This window comes from Bactrocera oleae, chromosome 4 (genome assembly GCF_042242935.1).
Source record: "Bactrocera oleae isolate idBacOlea1 chromosome 4, idBacOlea1, whole genome shotgun sequence".
Classification (NCBI taxonomy): domain Eukaryota; kingdom Metazoa; phylum Arthropoda; class Insecta; order Diptera; family Tephritidae; genus Bactrocera; species Bactrocera oleae.
In genome coordinates this window covers 1,119,279-1,140,753 of record NC_091538.1, presented here as the reverse complement: position 1 = coordinate 1,140,753, position 21,475 = coordinate 1,119,279, and the positions used below count along the sequence as shown (strand labels likewise).

The 21,475-nt window shown below is 38.7% G+C and overlaps 5 protein-coding genes across 6 annotated transcripts; 4 read left to right on the top strand and 1 right to left on the bottom strand.

The window, feature by feature from the left end:
- Nucleotides 1-3,105: 3,105 nt before the first annotated feature.
- On the top strand, nt 3,106-10,107 carry dpn (deadpan). 2 transcript variants are annotated; one of them, XM_014236513.3, is made up of 3 exons: nt 3,106-4,351; nt 5,043-5,138; nt 7,578-10,107. In XM_014236513.3, the coding sequence occupies exons 1-3, from the start codon at nt 4,211-4,213 to the stop codon at nt 9,042-9,044; spliced, it is 1,704 nt and encodes a 567-aa protein (XP_014091988.3). In that variant the 5' UTR covers nt 3,106-4,210; the 3' UTR covers nt 9,045-10,107. The 2 variants fall into 2 exon arrangements, with proteins under 2 accessions (XP_014091988.3, XP_036230396.2); XM_036374503.2 differs by lacking the exons at nt 3,106-4,351; nt 5,043-5,138 and adding an exon at nt 6,855-7,052.
- A 29-nt stretch (nt 10,108-10,136) lies between these two features.
- LOC106618629 (uncharacterized) lies at nt 10,137-11,260 on the bottom strand. Its single transcript, XM_014236432.3, has 2 exons — nt 11,048-11,260; nt 10,137-10,970 (listed from the first exon to the last, which is right to left on the bottom strand). The coding sequence occupies exons 1-2, from the start codon at nt 11,057-11,059 to the stop codon at nt 10,527-10,529; spliced, it is 456 nt and encodes a 151-aa protein (XP_014091907.3). The 5' UTR covers nt 11,060-11,260; the 3' UTR covers nt 10,137-10,526.
- A 3,215-nt stretch (nt 11,261-14,475) lies between these two features.
- Nucleotides 14,476-16,137, top strand: LOC106618650 (uncharacterized). The gene is made up of 5 exons (XM_014236465.3): nt 14,476-14,752; nt 14,836-15,187; nt 15,246-15,334; nt 15,414-15,834; nt 15,904-16,137. The coding sequence occupies exons 1-5, from the start codon at nt 14,553-14,555 to the stop codon at nt 16,069-16,071; spliced, it is 1,230 nt and encodes a 409-aa protein (XP_014091940.3). The 5' UTR covers nt 14,476-14,552; the 3' UTR covers nt 16,072-16,137.
- A 552-nt stretch (nt 16,138-16,689) lies between these two features.
- LOC106618652 (uncharacterized) lies at nt 16,690-18,417 on the top strand. The gene is made up of 5 exons (XM_014236467.3): nt 16,690-16,958; nt 17,045-17,357; nt 17,436-17,518; nt 17,591-17,981; nt 18,081-18,417. Exons 1-5 carry the CDS (start codon nt 16,741-16,743, stop codon nt 18,327-18,329), a joined length of 1,254 nt encoding a protein of 417 aa, XP_014091942.3. The 5' UTR covers nt 16,690-16,740; the 3' UTR covers nt 18,330-18,417.
- Nucleotides 18,418-19,286: 869 nt separating this feature from the next.
- LOC106618651 (uncharacterized) lies at nt 19,287-21,046 on the top strand. The gene is made up of 5 exons (XM_014236466.3): nt 19,287-19,539; nt 19,611-19,944; nt 20,040-20,116; nt 20,208-20,625; nt 20,700-21,046. The coding sequence occupies exons 1-5, from the start codon at nt 19,331-19,333 to the stop codon at nt 20,922-20,924; spliced, it is 1,263 nt and encodes a 420-aa protein (XP_014091941.2). The 5' UTR covers nt 19,287-19,330; the 3' UTR covers nt 20,925-21,046.
- Nucleotides 21,047-21,475: the final 429 nt, after the last annotated feature.

The window sequence follows — 21,475 nt, the reverse complement described above, 5'->3', positions numbered from 1 at the left end:
TGTGAGTGTCAGCGCGAGTGGGGTGGCTTTGCAACGTGACATGCATGGGAATTTGTTTTGACGAGACTGAGGTGAGAACGCTTTCAGCTGTGAGGACTCACCGCCTAGGTTAGCAAAGGAAAGTTGGGTGTGGGGCGGGTTTGCCCACACACTTACACATGTGAGCGTTATGTGCTCATATTTTTTATTTTAATATGACGTTATTGAGGTGAGTCAGTTGTTAATGTCAATTAATTGCTCAATTCTGTTCTGCCTTCTAGTCGATCCTTTTTTGACTAAAGCGAAACAGATGTTAGAAACTTCTCACGACTCTGTTTCATGAGAATCACACTACTACTGATGGCGTTTGAAATAACATGCACGATCCTAACACGAAGTCAAGTAAATTATACATATTAAAAAACTATTCTATTTATAAATTTTAAGTAAAAATTCGTTATTAAAACACATAGCTCATTCTTCTCTCACGTTGCAATGAAAATGCGGTTGTCAATATGCTAAAAAGCTTCCAATTAACTTTGAGAGAAGCATGCTAATTCGCAAGGCATTTCCTACGCCCACAAAAGGGACACATTTGCTATCGATACATACATATATATATATACAATATATAGATTTTTTAAGCAGTTAGCATATTTGGGGCACTGTTTCCCATATGTAACCCAAAAAAAGTTCCCATAGGTAGATCCCGTAGAGATTTGCCTTACTCCTGAAATGCTTCACACTCTTTACGCTTTAATGCAGTAGCCAAAAATGAACGGGAAGTAAAAACCGCAGCTACAACAACTCAATTCATGGATTAACGATCTGCTGCGGTGTAGTATGTTTACACACAGGCATGCATATGCGCATACTGGATTTGTAACAGCACGAGAGGTGGCGAACGTCTGTGCCAACTAGGCGGCGCATGGACGCACAGCCAAAAACTTCACGTACGAAACGTGCCCACAGCTCTTACATGGCCCACAATTTGTGCAAGGGCTACCGGTGAGCCGATGTGCCGGCTGGTCATCTGGCAGCCGCGTCTACGTTTTGAGGTTAAGGTTGTCGATCACAGGGAAATAAGATGAACAGTAATAAACATGCTGCTTCTTAATGCAGGGCTTATTGATTTCGTTCGTTGCGCTCATTTTATGCATTCTCACACTTTTCCAAAAGAAGGTGAAACAAAAACGTGTAAGCGAACACCAGATTAATATTTTCTGGCGTCTTCGAAGTATAACACACATACATACATTGTATGTGAATGTATTTACTTTGTATTTTAATGTGTAAATCGTGCGTTTAACATTCGTAAATGAGAATTGCAAAATATGGTGCCAATAATTGCGTAGATATATAGACGTATGTATCTAGAATAGAATGCATATCGACGCAGAAACATACAAATTGTAATTGAAGATGAAATTATAGAGCTTATGGTGCTACATCGGTAATTAGAAAAGCCCTAAAAGTTAGAGTGATATCCGAGTCTTTCAGATTTCAATTCGGCTCCACTTTAGGCAACCCTATATAATTTTAGAGAATATATGTATATACCTGTACTCTTCTATCTGCTTGTCCGCAATTATCTGCGGTAGTCAACTTCTGAGACATAATATTAATATACCATAGTTATAAAGCCGTGATTAGAAAGCGAAAAACCTTTCAACTTCCATAAATCCAATTCCGTTTACCACAGTTTCGCACCCATTATAAAGAGTCCAACGATCTTTAAATTTATTGTTTTTTATTGATATTGTTTGAAATAATATTGAACTTCCGACCACTCGTTTGCCAATGTTGCAGCTGTCAAATTTCCGAAACTACAATTTGACTTGTGCGCAGACGTCTAGTGAATATCCATAAAAGTAGCAACGCGTCTGACTCGTGCAAATTGTATGGGACTTGAAAACAAACAAAACTAAATGAATCAGTCGCAAACACACATAAATATATATGTATAAGAATATCTTCCGCTGTCTGAGCCGCAAGCATTTCACACTTTCCCACGCCCAATTTTAATTATTGCTGCGACAGCTGTTGCTCGCCTGCAACCCACCGTCAACTTCATCCCAACGTCCTTAATGACTTCTGCTTTTTCATTGCTTCTTTTGTGCCGAAATCTTAATCTTAGTATGTGCGCCTCACACAAAAACCCAACCCCCATATCGATGTACCAATCATCCAACCGTTCGACCGACCGATCAACCTACCCTGCCTCCTTAAGTCGCCCATGCTGCGTACAGCCCAAGTTATGATATGTCTTGAAGTGCAGCTGTCGATATTGAGGCACGTCACATGCATGGACTTAAGTGCGTGTGTATGTGCATTTGCATTATGAGAGCAAAAGAAAGTTTTCTTACCTACCCGACACCCCAATCGAAAAACTCTGCTTAGGTGTGTGTGCATTGTATTCTTCACACGAGTGGTGATGGGAGTCGGGAAGCTGCAAGCGCACCGAATCGCTTTGTGCATATAATGGAAATCTGCAATTTAATAATTCACCAATTATGAGCGAAGCCATAGCACCTTTTTGGACAAAAGTAGACATTTTCAATAAATAGAAATTAAATGATATTGTAATTTCTTTGAGTGAAAGTTGAGAAAAGTTCAATACTGAAATTAGTGTCGATTTTTTTTTTTAAGGTTAAGGCGTATGTATCGTATAACTCAGAATAAATTCGGATAACTCTTTTGCTTTGCATATATATGTATGTACGTATGTATATACATATGCATGAACATATCAGTTCTTCACATGCCACTACATCCGCTGAAATATTTTGAATTAGTACATGGTGTTTTTTTTTCAGCAAAATAAATCACAGTTTTACACTTAAGCGGGGGCTTTACATACCCAATTCGTATAATTGATATATATATATGTCCAAATGGTATATAAAACATATATGAATAAATGAAAATCTCTGCAGTTGAGTTGAGTGATTTCTCTTTCGTTGGACTGTATCAATTTCAGTACTCATATCCGTCATTTAAATAAATGGAAAGGCTAATATAATACAACTGTTTCTGTGTATGTAACCCCGTTGATGTTGCGATAAAAAAGATGACAATAGGGGTAATATTCGTATACACACACATACACCCACATCCACACGATTAGCGGAAAGTGACCATGCAGAGGAATTTCGCCCCCTTCGCACAACGCGCGGTGGAATGTCGCGTCCGTCGCTGCCACATCGTCGATACATTTCAACACAATTCACACACTCTCGACTTTAGTTCACCGCCACAGTTGCCGTAAGCGCAGTTTCGCAGACGCGGCTACCACATACTCATCAATTTTTGCGAGCGCCTCCCAGCGCACAAGACACTTACAAACATCCAATAGCGGCAGCAACAAACTGAAAAGTAGACAACAGCGCCGCCTTACCTGTGCGCTTTGGTGAACAGTCTTGTTGGCTGGCTGAACGTCTAGCTGTTGCGGAGTCTCACGACGACGCACACCACCACCAACACGCCAACAAACGGCACACCATAACTCACTGGTGCGCTGGCAGAGAACTCAGACTCAGACTCAGACTCAGGTAATAAAAGTGCAAAAGCAGCCGGTTTTGCTGAGCGTGAGAAAATACGTAAAGGAGCCGTCGTTTATTCGTGTGCAAGTCGTGTGTGCAGTCGCTGTCTGGCTTGGTGACTTCGTGCGCATGCTCGTCATCGACGCTGTGGCGATCCTCGTCTATTGGCAGCGCATTCGTAAGCACCGTTCTGCCAAACATAAGGATCGTTCTGAGTGTGCGCTATCCTGTTGATCAGTATCCTGCTGGAGTTGAACGCGCGTGGTCGTGTGTTGTGCGCGATGCAAAAGAACTGCTAAAGCATGTTAGCGAATATTTCGAACTAAGAGACTTGTTTACGAATTGCAAAATTCGATAAGTGTTGCGAATCAGAAAGAAATCACCAAAAAAAAAAATAAATAAAATGCTAAAGCACTACTAATTGATTTAAGAAATGTTTTGAGAAATTTTGTGCAATAAAAAGCAAAACAAAAAACACTGCGCTTAAGTCGCTTGTGTAGACCAAAGTTTTCTGTTAAGTGTTGTGTTTAAGGATATTTAATTTAATCATTTTATACTTCTGTGTGCGATTATTTCACTGATTAAGCTAAAAATATCAAACATTTTTGTTGCTGTTCAAAGTGGTTTTCGATTACAAAACCGTTAAATATTTGGATAAACAACAACTTGCAATTATTGGAACTACAAAAATGGATTACAAAAACGATTTTCATTCGGACGATGATTTCGATTGCTCTAACGGTTATAGCGATAGCTATAACGGTACAAACGGCAACGGACAGGGTCAAATGTCCAATCCGCATGGACTTTCGAAAGCAGAGCTGAGAAAGGTACAAAAATTAAAAAAATAAGAAATTATGCTTAATATTAGTGAACAAATACATAACGGAAAACGGATAATTTCTCAACGCTTTGGAGACAAAATGCAGTAAAATTAGATACACTTAGTTTTGGAGCAAACATTTTACTTTTGAAACAATTTGGAACCTTGTTCCGAAAAATTTCAAAATTTTGCTTTTTCATTTGATTCAGTAAATAATATCTTGGAACTTTAATTTTTTACTTAAAAAGCTTTTATATTAAATTCCTCTCACAACAACAGAAAGTGAGTTTCTTTCTGTTTTTTTTTTTTTTGCTATCCGTGTTCATTCAAAAACATGTGTGGCGCTGTTTCAATTGGTGTTTCGAAAAACATGTTAAATTTATCTCCTGAAAGCGGCTGACCGCCTTCGGGTGGCTATGTCAAAGCTCTAACCTATTTCTGTCACACATAAAATCCTTCTCAAAACCGGGAAATTTGGCACCAATAAAAGGAAAAGTTTAGTCAAAAGATTTAATGGGTATGTCATCTATATTGCCGTTAGATTCACGAAGAGTCTAAACTGCACCGATGAACCAAGACTATTCTCTGCACCTCCGCAATGTTAATAAATTACAATATATACATTGTCATTTACCATGTACACTTTCTGTCTCAAAGAATAGACATGCTGCTCATTTTTTATTTATTTTATTTTGCAGACGAACAAGCCAATTATGGAAAAGCGACGGCGAGCGCGCATAAATCACTGCCTGAACGAGCTGAAATCACTAATTCTGGAAGCAATGAAGAAAGACGTAAGTTCTTGAAACTATATACAACTTAAAAACACTAAAACTTTTTGGAAAATAGTGCCTTGTAGAATTATTATAGTTAACGAAGTTTCGACAACTCGCTTTATATCACTTCGCACACACCCTCTTTTAGGTGTAACCGCTTAAAATGTATAAAACATATTTAATCTACTTTGTAGACTTTCGAGCGAAATCGCAATGAGCGATCGCATTTCACAAAGATCAGTGAAGATCAACGGAAATCATTAAGTACTCGTATATTATAAATTGCTAAGTTCAATAGGACAAGTAAACTCGCTGATAAGTATTTCCACTTTTTATGCAAATCTCCACCTATAAGCATATTTATGTAGCTATCTGTGCAGCAAGCAAGTATGGCTAAAGGCTTTCGCTTCTCAACTTTTGCATTAAAATTTCTAAAAAAGTTACTTAATTCGTGGCGGAGAGAATGTCATTAAACTGCTTCAATCAATTACTGAGTGGCGTCAAATTTCAACGAAATCAATTAAAAAGTACAACAACAACAACAAATCATGGCAAGATCAAGTGGTTCGCACGCTAATGCTCGCCGACAGTGACTCGCTGTTGCTGGAGTGTCCTGCGGTGCGCCACGCCAATACACCTTGTGGTTTTGTTGTTGGAAATTATATTCCCTTGTTGTTATAAACAATTAAATTGAGTGTAAAATTCTTTTAAAGACACCGTATCGAAGAAAGCGTGTAGTTGGATAAGAATGGATCAGCAAAAAACGCATGTCCTTTGAGTGTGTTGAACAAGCCGACGGCAGCACTGGCGGCGTTGATAAAAGCGAACGACTGACGATGATAGAATCACTTGTTTCAGGCTAAAGGGCAATATGAGAAAATTGCGAGGCCACTGAGTGGGAACCTGTTTCGGGCCGATGTGACGGTGAATAAAAGCGAGAATCCAAGAAAAAATGTTCCAACAAGCACTACTTGCATGTGTTTATGAGACACGAACAAATATTGAACAACCAAACGAAAAATAAAATTATCCTGCTGTTAGTTTCGAATGCTAAGTGTGAGAAAAAACGCCAACAACAGAAGAACCATAATAATGATTATGTGGTCTTCATTATCAAGAATCGTCGCTTTGGTTGAGAGCGAACTTGAACTTAGTTGCTGATCGTAAGGCAGATCGGCGCTCGCTTTCAGACGTCAGAAGAAGGAGTAGCAAAAGTAAACAATATAAGCAACAACACTCTTAACGATGGCAACAAAAAAACCAATTCGAAGGTGTTGCGTGGGAAACTTGGTCAGCACACACACACACACAAATATGAGTACACACAAACAAAGAAACGTGTGGAGCAGTTGTGAATCAGCAAAATTCAGCGGTGAGACAAAAAAAAGCAAATATGCGAAAAACGATGAGGACGCTACATATGCTTGTGTGTGTGTATGCAAGTGCATTGATCAGCGCTTTATGAAGAGCCGCTGCATTCGAGCGCAGATCATCAGCATAATAAAAGCAAGGCGAATGAGAAAAGACAACAAACCACAGAACAATTGCACTTTGCCATCTTGTGGCTTTTGGCTTGAACATCGGCTGCAGACGGTTGCAACGAGATTACAAAAGCACTCTGGCTGTCCATAAGTGATCTTCCACGTGCATACATACATATTATATGCCTAGGTGTTTGGCTGATCTGCCATCGACTACAAGTAGCTTCACACATCGCCTGACAGCGCACGTGTTTGCTCCAGCTTCGCTTGCATTCCAGCCTCCCGACATCCCGGCAGCTTGCTATTTTTGCTCATTTTTATGTTGTCTGTCACGATCGTGTGCCGATCATCAGCGATCAATGTTTCTTCTGGCAGCCAAATACAAAAACAAATAGTATACTGATATTTTCAAGGGATTCTGTTAACTCGAACCTAAATAAGCAGTTTCGTGGTCAGTTTAGTCATATGCTGTACATATGAGTATAGATGTGTATATGTGTTGCTTACTGAACCTCTTTTACGCTTTCACCTTCCGATTCTGTCCACACTGTGTTTTCGGCGTAATGCTCTGCGGTTTCGCTTTTTTTGCTTGAAGCTTATTGTGGGATTTTTCGTACAAATTGCAATCAATTAGAAGCTGTATGAAAAAAACAGCAAACAAGCGAAAGATCAAAAATATTTCAATTCACGGAAATGTGTGAAACACTTGAATGCATAGCTGAGCATTTCGTCAAAAGCAAAGATCTGTGGAGCTTGAAGCAGAAGCATTGAAATCGATATTCCCAGGTTGAGACAAAGCCTTTCCGTTATTCGTGACTTTTCTATAGACCCGAGTTTGTATATTTTGAGCACAAGTGGCAGCAAATCTTTCAAGAATATTATGTATCGAAAAAATGCTATTATTATAATTGTTTTCTTTGTTGTTTACTAACACTTTCATGTAAATACTTATGAAACCTTACTTTCCTTTTTACAGCCCGCTCGCCACACCAAACTGGAGAAGGCCGACATTCTGGAGATGACGGTAAAGCACTTGCAATCCGTTCAGCGACAACAGCTCAACATGGCCATTCAAACCGATCCGACCGTGGTGCATAAATTCAAGACCGGCTTCATTGAATGCGCCGAGGAAGTCAATCGATATATTAACCAATTGGACGGCGTTGATGTTATGGTTCGGCAGCGTCTCACCAATCACCTCAACAGCTGCGCCAGTAACTTGGAACAACTTGGCTCGATGAGCAACTTCAATAATGGCTATCGCGGCCAACTAGGCATGGGCATCTCCGCCACGAGCAGTTTGTTTGGTGCTGCTTTGGCCGCCAATCCGTTAACAATTGCTGCTGCCGGCGCGCCTGCCGCGCTCTTTCCGCCGATGCCACAAGACTTAAACAACAACAACAACAACAACAGCAGTAATGGTAGTTTCGGCAACAACCTCACCGCAGCAGCATCGGCCATGCCACCGGTGCAAATGGGTGGCGTACAATTGATACCATCGCGTTTGCCTTCCGGCGAATTCGCACTCATTATGCCGACAACAGTGCATGCGAATATTTTGAGTAACAACAACAATGCCGCACCATTTGCCAACTTTCCGCACGGCCGAAATGCCACTACGGCAACAACTCCAGCGACGAGCGCAATAGCAACAACAGGCACTGCAGGTGGCACGGGCATACCCGCAACAGGCATCCCTATCAATGACTTTGCGGCGAATTACAAGCGTTTAAGCGCTTTCAGCAGACCGCCAGTCGCGCCAACGCAGCTGCAGGTGAATGTGGCAGCCCCAGTCAATGGCGCTCAGCTAAATAGCAATGCCGGCTACTTAGCTGGAAGCATACTACAAACGCAGCAACAGCAACAACGTGCTGCACCCGCGCATCAACTGCATCATCAAAGTTCTACAGCCACCAACAGCCCACCGCTCAGTCCCATTTCATCGGTGTCTAGCCAGGGCGAAGATTCACTCATGCACACCAGCTCCGACTTCACCGGCTCTCGACCAGCCACTCCACCGCTAGATGTGACCGGCGACCATCAGCAGGAGCACAGCTTCTCCGGTGTTTTTTCCACACCAACCAGCGCCGAGTCATCCCTGCTAACCAGCTCCGCCGCATCGCTATCGTCAGCTCCCAGCAGCACTGCCAAATTGTCACTGCATTTGCAGCAGCAACAGGTGTCCTCCACCAGTGGCAGCGCCGGCAATAGTTGCAACACTAGCACCAGCAGCGACAGTGGCGTCGAATTGAACACCTCAAAGAAACGCTCGCTAGACGATGAAGCGGACTCGAGCGATGCATGCGAGGCACCAGCCAGCAAAAAAATTGCTTTGGACTTGAATAAACGAAATGAGACGTCATCGGAGGCCGCTTTGGTTAAGCAAAAGCACAAATTGCAGGAGCTGAAAGAAGATGGCGATAATATGTGGCGCCCCTGGTGATGCGCTGAGCTGGTCGACTTTGTCTGGCGCAAAGTGCGATTCAGAGATGGCAAAGCTGCGGTGCTGTGTGTTTCAATCGTCAAAGCTGTAAACTATTCTTGATGAATAGCTGATCAACTTAACGAATTATAGATGTATGTGGCGATTTTTATTGAGATTTTTCAGTGCAACAACAACTATTTTGTTTTCTGTTCACTCACGTGTCAATGTTAAGTTTTAAGGTTTTTCTTTTTCTATTTAATATTTGACGTTTGTTTTTGAATCTTTTATACATGAATTAGTGTTGAAAGTAGTTATTGGAAATGGAACACTGCAAACTCGCATTTTAGTCTTTAAGCAGAAGCTTCTTTTAGCCAATAGAAAGAAGCAGATGTAAGCCTACTCACATGTACATATATACCAATGCTTGCATAATCACTTTAACATAAGCACTTTTTGTTTTTGTGTTTAATTCAATTATGAAGAGACTATTTATGTTTTAAGTCTGAATATTCTCGTCTAAGGTTGTTCAATTTTGCCATACGACTCGTATGTTTATATGTATGTACATATAATATTGATAGATATTTCAATTTGATGTTTTCATTGACTTAGCGAGTAATACCAAAAAATAAAAATATTTTAAGTTTAATTAATTTTAATTCGCTTGTTCTTTGTTTGTTCTGAAGATCAATACAAGGCGGCCACTTTCACATTATTGAAAAGTATAAGTAAAATACAGTTAGAAATTAATGTCAGTGGACGTTGGCTGCCTCGTGATTAAGTTGGGTTTTTTTATATTATTTTATTAAGCATACTTTTAGGATTTACAAGTGATCATATTTTAAGAGAAGAGCGTTTATGAAATTTATAACCTTATATATTCCTTTAATTATTTGAGAAATGATTATTCTTATTATTCCATTGAAGAGACATGCAAATATTCTTTTTAAATAAATTGAATTCTTTAGAGAGCATCAATTTGCCAAGAAAAATGTTGAGCAAAGTAGAAAAATTAATTACTTGATTTGTATTTTAAGAGTGGATGTATAAACCAAAAGTGGAAATAAATTTTCAAAATATTTAAAAAATATCTGCTTTTTTATTTAAGGGTATTAAGGGGTGATTCAGTAGCGTTTTATTTGTATGCAATTTGTGTTTCTGTAATAAGTACACACTATTTTTTCATTCTCGAATAACAATTTATACCAAAATACTCGCATTATGAGAAATGTCACTGCTTGGACTTTGCAAGAGTTACAGGAGCATTCTTTAAATGTATTCTCTTTCGAAGCACAGCACACATTTAAAACCCTAATTTCATAACCACTATTGCACTAAGTATTTCATTCACCATTTGATCTCTTGCCAGACACAATAACCCCACTATTTTGAGAAAAGTCAGCTGAGCTACAAGCTGATCATTGCGAGTCCCATTATTTACTGCTAACTCTGGCGCTCACGCGATCTTCATATCTTGCCTTCACCACCTCCATCAGCTTTCTACGCGGCCTCATCATCCTTTGCGTAACCAAAGAGCCTCTTCAGCAAGTTGTAGACAATCATTTGATGCGTGACCTCGGCCTCATATTTCATATATTCTGGCATACGATCCTCCCTGTAAAGCATGTCTAACAAATCGTAGAATCGCAGCTCCAAGACAGCCAACTCTGCCTCCAACTCAGCCGTGTGTGTGCCGGAGAAAAGCGCCTGCATATAAACATTGGCCAATTTCATCAAAGCTGCGTCCAATTCGTGTAATATTGGCTCATCGACGGCATGTGGGAACTCAGTGACCATGACAGGGTCTCTGCCTCTCGTCTTTGGCAAGGCATCGTAAGGCTGCTGTGTGGCTGACTTGTGGTCGTAGGAGCTGAGCGGCCGTGCAGTCAACGTTTGCAGTGAGAGGAGTAGTACGAACGAAAAGAGTTCAATTATTTTGATGTTCTAAATTAAGAGAAAGAATTAGGCTTAATTGATCGATTAAGGCACAAAACAACCTCAATATTTATTCAAATACGTACAAAGTGGTACATAGTAGAGCTTATTTTGTTTCTTATACAAGTATTATATGTGTGTGGACTTAATCGCTTGGAAAACGCCTGCCTTCCTTTGTACACTGCGTTTGCGTTGAATTCACTGGACCTGACGTTGGCACTCAACCTTTTTGTTGTTCAACGGCGTTGATGTATCGCACTTCCCTGGCGTGGATCGGCTTTTTATAGCAACGATAACCGGAGTTGGGCTAATTTTATACATGCTTATCAATATTTGCACCACACGATTGTAAGTAGTACAAAATATTGCGGCTTTGTATAGCATAAGCACACACACACGCGAGTCTTATCAAAATACGTGTAGTTTTATATATATGTATATGGCCTGGCATACACACATATGCATGCTGGCAAGCAAATATTACTCTTCTATGTGTTTGTATGTAATCATAGACGTCATCGTATGCGTAAGTGTGTATGTGTGTATGTGAGTTCGCACGTTCGCACAAAGTGCGAATAATTATGATTGAAGGCCGTTTCCGCACAACATACACAAACATACGTAAATACGGTGTGCGACAAATTATTGAGAGCACTTTGCTATTATCAGCTGATTGTCACACTGCCCTTTATTGCGCTACAAGAAAATATGAGACTTAATGGAACGGGTAAGCTTTCAAAGGTCCTACAGTAGGTGGTGCTACGACTTCGCATTTGGAGATAAATTCGAATAATACCGTTAAGTATACACAATCCAACAATACTTCCGGTAAACAGTGTGCTGTGCATTAAACCGGCCTTTTACATGTGTGTGCGTGTGAAGCTTAAATGAATGAATTAACTTTGTATAAAAACTGCGATTTTTCCTTGCTTATAAATAAATGTGATTTTGAGTGTTGTTTCGGAAGAACCAGCAACCAAATTTCTTTTAAAACTTGCTACTAACAGCAGCTATCAGACAGATAATACCTTTGGTTCGGTACAGTTCGAAACATTTCAATGGGAAATCCTTGTAAAGGCAAACAAATTGACTTCCGCTTTTAATTGTCAGAAGAGTAAGCGTGTGGCAGTCACTCGAATTGCGTGCTGCCACTTACACGACAGCAGCATTTCCGCTGCGAACCAGGAGAGAGGCAAATGATTGAATTACTTGCACACACACACACACAAGCATCGCCGGCTTGATGGCGGAACAAACACACTCCTTTTCCGCTATGCATATTAAGCGTGTACCATAAGAATTCAATGCTGATACACCGCACACATACATGCACAGAGCAGTGCGCTACACCTGAGCTGCCAAGTTCACACGTTCATCGCGACGCCGTGGTTTAATAAAGAAAATGTGTACAGAAAAGTTCATGGAAAAAATCAAAAGTGAATAAAATGTATTAAAATTCATTTCCTTTAACTGCGTTTATCCTTTTTCATATCCTTTCGCTTGCATTAATAATCGTTAATTCACACGCACACCTCTTTAGGAGGCACATGTGCGCCGGCGATGTCTATGCATCACTCGTGTATGTGCATGCGTGTCGCTTTTGTGTGCGTAGGCGTGGATTCTCATTTCACTTGTTCATTTTCGCTTCTGCGGAATAATTCCCACACATACTCGAAAGTGTTGACATGCTGCTGAGAATTCGTTGCCGTTTTGTAGTTGTTGCTGCTTTTTTATTGTGTACTTTTTCTGATTTTACATTTCTTTGTTGTTGTCGATAATAGTGTAAATATGTGCCTAATGTATAAAGGTGGATCATTATTTTTAGTAACAGAAAAAAGCACCTACAAACGTTAAAAATCTGTGATTTTGCTGATTTGTTATTCATAATCGATGCTACATGAGCTAAAAACTATTTCGCTTAGTCGAGAGAGCGCTCTGGTCTAGAGCACTAACATTAACTAGAATGATCAAACTTTATGACATTTTATCCAATCGTTCTCAAGTTATTGATCTCAAATTTACGCCACCGCTGTTTTCTTTTTTTTTGTTCAGTGTGGAAAATATTGAATTTCGTGTTTTAAAAATTTCGTCATAAGCGTTCAGCAAGGCAGTAACGCCTGAAAGCATCGAAGGCCGGCCTTTTTGGTATTCACATGGAACTATTTTCGACTATGGGAAACATTCAAAACCACTAATAAACAATATAACTGTGCGTTATTGGATCGATTGAAAGTCGAGTCGTTAGCCAAATTCTTAACAACTTTAGTATCTGCAATGCGCAATATTTTCGCTAAGAAGGACAAAATTTAAAAAAGGTAGAGTATAACTATGATAAAATTAGTTTGTGTATTTTCAATATTTTTCAAAAAAATTTGAACCACCTTAATGTACGCACTATGTGTTTGTGCACTTGTTATGCGATAGCGCAGGAATCTACTGCCTGCCGCACTTTACACAGGCTCATTCTCATTGCTTCTCTGCTCGAGCTGCTCATCCTGCAGCTCCGATTATTATTTTGGGTATTTCTTGATTCCTTTTTTAAAGACACATACGAGTATGCCTTTAACAAGTCTGTAAGTGTGTTCATACATACATATACGAGTATGTACTCGTATGCAGCAGTTCTTATTGTTGTTTTACCTTGCACATACATAGTGCATGGGAATATTAAGGAGATTTTTCTGTTCTCATGAAATTCACACGGTTGATTGTTTCATAATTGGCCCAATGTTTTTAAATCGACATTTTTTGTTTGGCGTTAATTTAAATAAATCTTGTGGTGCATACACATGCACATATTCATACTTGGTCTTGTATATGCATATATAGTAGATGATTCATACAAATATATATACATATATGTATATGTCGTCAACGGTTTCAATGTTTCATGGTATTTTGGAAATATTTTCATATTCATATATAGTACATACATACATTCATATATAAAGTATAAATGTAAATCCATATGTTCTTGTATATATGCAAAAATTTAGTATGTCTGCAAGCCTGCACATTTTGTTTATATATTCGTATTTCATTCAACACTTTACTACTTTCGCCGTGCATACATACATATCTATATAAACACATAGGTAAATATGTGAATAAAAATCAGAAATCACATGAAAAGTTCTCAAATTTGCATAAATATCGGTGTAGGTGCAATTTGTACAGTCCTCTGGCATGTGTTCCGAAGACGGTACACGAAATTGACATGACAGAACGCCTGTTTGTTTGGTGAGCGTTAGAAAAGGCACGCAGCAACAAACATGCGTTTAATAGCTCTTTATGTTATGAATATATGAATGAAGCTGCCGCGCCTCAATAGCTACCGCACAGATGTTTTCTTAGCGAACGACAGCGATACTAAATGCTGCTGCCGCCAACAAAACATCTTTTTAGCTGCACCACCCCCTCAAATCGGGTGGTCCACCGGCCGTCAAAACAACTGCCAATCAATGCCTTCACGAAAACTAAGTATCAATAAAAAGCCAAGTGTACCACTTGCAGAATATAGTTGCATTCGTGACATCTTAAGCGCCGCAAGCTGCAACACAACCTGTATCAACTGTTTAAAACGACAATTAGATGATTTTCGTTGCTTTAACACTGCTGCTCCTGAGCATTGTCGTGCGTGCGCACGCCGAATGTGTGCTGCACTTCCACGACAACTTGCCGGTGGTAATGAAGACGGACGGTGCCCAACGTGTCATGTACGCGCAGGAAGAGGGCTCGATCAAGCTCAATGAAACGGACGAAGTGGAGGTGCACTGTCTAACCGGGATTTTGTGAGTGATTACATTATTGCATTGATTCGCCTCGTCAACGACATATGCGTACATATACAAATGCCTTCGTTTTTGTTTTTTAGTATTCAAACGAAATTAAATGGTAGCTCGCAGAATACCAATATGGATGGCAGTAAGCAATTTAAGTGCCATAAAGGCTATCGACTGTATTATAGAAATGCGAATTCCAGCATTTACAAGGATACCAACGTTAATTCGGTGTATGTTCGCTGCAAGGATCCGTGGACGCTAACACTATACGAGAGTGGCACAAAATTGCCGAAATGCAAGCAGTATATGAACTATGCGATGGGTCTCGCTGTGCCGAATGTAAAGGATATCATATCGGCGGGCATGTGCTATGATCTCGACACACTCGCGCTCAAATACGTCAACTACGTGGCCTACCGACCTAAGTATGGTGAAACCATCAATGTGAGTGAAATATCTTAAAATTGAACTAGTCCGCTTAACATTTCCTTTGCAATTACAGTTAAACAGTTCGGCCTTAAGTCAAAATCAATTGATTGTAGATTTCAAAACGAGACTCGGCAATCTTAATACATATTTTTCTTTTATGAGGTATGTCTGCAAGCGTATTTCGCTTGAGAATTTCTATGGTCCAGCCAAAAACTTCTCATGACTATTATTTTTTCTGCAGCCAAGCTGAGTTTAACCAACAATTGGGTAATGTCAAGCGAGCAGTGTCGATACTGGAGACCTACGATTTTGACTATGTCAGCCTGTTGCAGGATACGCCACTTCAGGACGAATTCGCCGAATTCGCTCACATCTTCAATACAATGTGGTGGCGCAACCTACGCATTGGTAATTGGCGTTTCTACTTGGACGCGCTGGATGCACGTTCTAAGCTCATCCCATACAAGGTGTACGTTGGCACTTCAGGTGAGTTGAGAATACCGGACACTTCCAGCAACAACATAACCGCCGAAGGTGATCATTTGTCGATTGAGGTCGGCAGTTTAGTGGTACAGCCGCCGGTATATATTTGGTCATATTTGAAGTCACTGAAAGACGACGTGAATGAAGAGTTTGTTGTCATCGCCTACAATTCGCCTTATGTAAGTACCAGCTTCCATGTTCACTGCTCTGAATAACAAAATTTTACAAATAAATTCATCATTTTTCAGTTCTACCTGAGGAGCTCAGCAATATTCTGTCACGATATATGCGACAAGATTGACTGGCTGAAGAAGAGCAAATTTGGCCACACACGTTTGATGCCGACCTTCGGTATAGTATTCTGCTGCCGTCCAGAAGAGGTGGCACAGTTCTTCAAGCAATTTCCATTGGATTAGTGCAGCAAAATAAGTAAAAAAATAACGGTTATCAGTTTCGAATAAAGAACTTATTTTTAGACGAAACCTTTTTTCTGTTTGCTACAAAGTCATTACCAAGCAGTAATGCGATAAAGTACTTGGTTGAAAATGTTTGAGCAGATTTCGCGCTAATAATTATATTACAACAACTTGATTGCAAGCCTTGTACTTGTATAACCAGCATATGTGGCGTATTGTTTCATTAAATCATGTATACGAAGTTAAATAACTCAGATAACAAATTATAGGGTGTTGCTGCAATATCTTGCCTCTTTATGAAGTAGTAAAAGAGTTTTACTAAATTTGGAGTTCAGTTATCAAAATGTTTTGGGTTTTCGACACTTACCGCTCAGTGAGTCTACGGTTGACATCTCGCTATATTCATATTAGATCGAACATACCTAAGTATGTATGAACAATTTTATGATAGTATTATTTAACCATGCCCACCAAACATTCGACCCAAAGCCAACATTGCTGAAAAATAATTGAAATTCAAAACGCGCATTTGAAGCAAACAGTCTTGGATTGAAAATGTTCACCCAGTATTAAAATGTATATTAGCATTGAGACGTTTTGTGTATAAAAGGAGCTTCAACAATCCCTGCTTGTACAGTTCTGTAAAAAATTTGTGTAGACGAAGTGAAAATGTTAAAGGTGAAAAATTTTGTATTCCTTGTGGCAGTTGCCGCTGTTTTTGACTATGTGTCAACTTGTACACTATCGGTTGACGGAATCTCGCCATTATTCACGCAGACATTTGGATCCAGGGCTATAGTCTTTAAAGCGCATAAAAATAAAGTGAATTTTGAAGATTCAGTTAAGGCATATTGTAGTGATGGAGAACTGAAAGTAAAAATACAAGAGTAAGTAAGAGAAAGAGGCAATTTCAATGCCTCACTTACAGCACTTATTTAATTAAATAAACGTGTCTGCCTTTATAACAATACAGGCCCTATGGAAATTATTTCGTATCTCGAATCCAAAATACAGTTGTGTTCGATTGCTTGAATAATGAGATTAAAATTAGGGATGTTGATTATAAAAACGTACATGTTTCATGCGCATATGAAATAAAATTCAAACTTTACGAAAGCAGCACAGCTTTACCAAAATGTGATGGGTTCAATAATTACGCAATCGGTTTTAAACACGTTGATGTGGGTGAAGAGATCAAGGCTGGCATCTGTTACGATATGGACACACTATCGTTGAAATTCGCCATGTATGTCGCCTCTTCGATAAATGTCCGATTATTTAAAAAGGTATGCACATTCTTTTCTAAAGCAGCACACGTATCCTTTAACAAACATACATGTATTTGTACATATTGAATATAATAGAATCATAACTATAGTGTGTTGCCTGTAAGTCTCGATTTCGACCTGAAAACCAACGATTTAAACAACTACTTTGATCTTATAAAGTAAGTTTTAATTATTTTTACATAGAACTTGCACTTACATATAAACACACTATATTTTTGTGCTATTTGCAGTAAGAACTCATTGAATAGCGCTTTGGCAAACCAATTTCAAGTCGAAAGCTTAATACAGGACGAATCGCTAAGGAGAGAATTCCAACATTCGGACACGTTTAATACTATATGGTGGCGTCAATTACGGGAGGAGAATTGGCGCTACTTCCTCGAAGCGCTCGACCAACGAACGAAATCTTCCAAAAGATCGTATCTAGTTAGTGTGGGCACTTATGGCAACATCAGCTTGCCATCGGCTACGAATAATTGCACTTCACCAAAACCGAAATTACTAACCGTCAAAACTAGTGACACAGAGGTTTTGGTACCGGCATATATGTGGGCATACGTGAAATCACTAGCTACCGATGATGTGGAGGAGTTTGTTGTAATCGGACATAATTCACCTTACGTAAGTAATACAGCAATACATTCCAATTGCAAAAACATAAATACTATACATATATTGTACATATACAAATGCCTTGTACACCTTTACATATACACACAGGCTGAACACCCAGATCATAATCCATTCTGCGTTGTTGATATGTGCGACGAAATTGAGTGGTTGAACGAAAGCAAATTCGGCTACTTGCGACGTCTACCAACGCTTGGTTACACTTTCTGCTGTCTCCCAGGCGAGGTCGCCAATGTTATCGATCATTTTCCCTTTACTGATATGGCTGATAGTGAGACTACACTAAAGACAGTAGAGGAGGTTACCTATTATGATAGAATATTAGAAGACGATTATTGAATTAGTTTTGAATTTTGTTATTTGAGTAAACACAAATAACCAAAATGTATACTCATTTTACTTAAATAAAAATAATTTCAGTTCAATACTCGGTAAGTTTGTATGCAACTTTAAACCTTCAGCTGAGTTTAGAGAAGTAATTTGACTTCTCTTTCTTTACCTGCAGTGAAATCCAGGAATTATAAACAATTTTCCAACTAGTTTGACTCTCAACCCGACCAGACAGTTTTCTAGAAATATTATCGAATAGCAAGTTTGCAAAAGTTAACTTTTACAACAGTGCTTTGTTTTGCTAGGACTCTGCTTAGAAGAAGGTATTATCTCACGGTTTTAGTTAGTGCAGTGGCTCTGCATACATTGCCTCGATGCTTTAATAATTTTCCACTCCATTCTTTATTAGAGCTACAGAAACCTGTCAATCATAGCTAGGAGTTAAAATACCAACGCACCCATTTTTACCAAACTCTGGTTTGTTAGGGACGAAAATGAAAAGTACTTCGAGGCAAGAATTCTTCGTCGTCACTAATAATTTATAATCAAATTATGAACGAAATTATTGACCCCTTGTGTGCTTTTTATTCGAGAATTGGCAGATATCTCTCTTAATATGCTTCCACACAATATGATATCGAAGAGATCTTTGAGAACATGGAATGGAATATTAACAATCACATAATTTGCTTGCTATAAGAAAAAATCCGTCGGCTTTATACATATAGTACAAGTATAGCTTTATGCATTCAATAAAAAGCAATCGGTGACAGTGCCTTCAATGATAATCCCATGAAATCGCAATGTCGCATTAATGTTCGAGTAGAAATATGATGTCTCAGCAAAATTTGTATATCTATATACATGCATACATACTTGTATACCTATAACCAGTATAAACAAGCAACAATGTTTACATTTATAAATTATAAGAGGCGCTTGGTATAAAATGCACAGACCCAGCCGAAGCCTTTGTCAGTTTCATTATATCTGAGTGGGGAATTGTAACGATGTTTGAAGCAAATATGAAACTATTTTTGTTGATTATAACAGTTTTTAGTTTTGCAAAAGCTTGTCGATTAAATGTGCAGCATCCGTTTCCTTTATTGACGAAAAATTTCGGTTCCAAAAATGTAACATTTCGAGCAAAAGCAAGTGGAATAAAACTTAGTGAGAATGATAGTATAGAGGTTTATTGTTCGAGCGGCATAGTCTATGGGTAAGCGGATTTTTCAAATAAATTTTTGTAATTTTTTATGTGCGTCAGCATGAATGTTTATATGGATATAGGGGCTACAGAACAAATCCTGAAAGCATTGCGCTTCGTAAAAAGGCACTGCTATTATGTAACAATGACGGCTACATCTATACTAGTGGGCAATTTCAAAATATCCATGATACCGACTTGACAATTTATTGCTCGTCGTCGACTAGTTCAAACCTTTATGAGAGTAGAAGAACATTGGCGAACTGTGATAATTTCATGAGTTATACAATTGGCGAAAATATACCGTTAGTTGGTACAGTTATTAAGTCAGCCATATGTTATGATCTTGAGAGATTCGCACTGAAGTATGCCAACTATATAGCTTACCAAAGAAACGATATTTGGATTTCAAGCGAGGTGAGTCCTCTTGGCAGTTCCATGCCATTTAAAAATATGATTGAATGCATATGGATTATGTAATATATCCTTAATTTTTTATATCTATAACAAAGACAAACCTTTCAAACGAACTCGGTGTCGATCTTGCGCAGGCAGTTGGTAATCTTGAAAACTATTTCGATTTTATGAGGTAAAGAATATTTTCACCTTATATACGTATGTATGTATGTATTGTCAAAGTTATGTATACCTTTAAATTTTTCAATTTTAATGACTCGCAGCCAGTCAACTTTCAATATGTCAAGGGATGTTATGCGCAGCGATGCAAATCCATTTTTCAATGCATTCGAATACGACTACGACAGCATTCTGCAAGACGACTATTTTCGCAATGAATTCGGTGATTTTACCTATGTCTTTAATACGATGTGGTGGCGACAGCTACGTCAAAATAATTGGCGCTTCTTCCTCAATGCGCTCAAAAAACAAACATATTCTGAGAAATATATAATATTTATAGGACCATATGGTAACGCAACAATGCCAGCGAAGGAGAACCCAGAAGGCAAGCCAGAAGATGTAACTGTACAATCGAGTGACTTGGCTGTATCGGCTCCTAAATATATATGGGCATATGTGAAACCACTCATACCGAATACCGCAGAGGAATTTGTTGTAATAGCAACCAATTCTCCCTATGTAAGTCAACTATAACATACCATATAAGTCTTCATAACACACTTACGGTTATTTTTACTCAATTTCGCTTACAGATAGAGGCTCCAGACCACACGGAGTTCTGTGAAAAGGATATTTGTGACGACATTGTCTGGTTAAAAAAGAGCAGATTTGGACATTTACGCCGTTTTCCAACATTCGGTTATACATTCTGTTGTCATGTGGAAGAAGTAGCGAAGATCATCGAGCACTTTCCGCTGTCCACCAAAGACTTGAAAACAACAACTGCCGCTGTTACCTTGCACTCATCAACAGCATAATCAACCGCAACTGTTATCAATTTAATATAACAAAATTTATATCCTCTCAAATATTCTACAATATTAATATAATTTTATGTAGCTGTTGCAAAGCAAGAAATATATAGAAATATAATATATAATTATAGGAATCCTTTTTATGGGCGAAAGCAATTTAGAGGACAGTCATTGGCCGTTAATAAATAGAATAGAATATATTAGAAATGTAAACAGTAAACTTGACTCTTTACCAAAATTTGGTGATAATAACAAGATTTTAAAGTGACGGAATCGAAATTGAGTAAAAATACTAGCATTGAACTCGCACCGCTTCATTATTTGCTATCTAATTAGTCATACGCGCTCCTCTCTACTTCAAAGAATCTATTGACAGTATCTGGTAAAATTTATTTTAATAAAGGTTTACGCAATACTTGCAATGAAAACTCGAGAGATATTTAGTGAGCAATCAATTCAAGGAAAAATATTCAAAAGAAAATAAGTTTCGGGTTGACTCAAGAAAGCACATACATTTACAAATGTTGAATTAAACAAACAGGTTTGCAACTTAT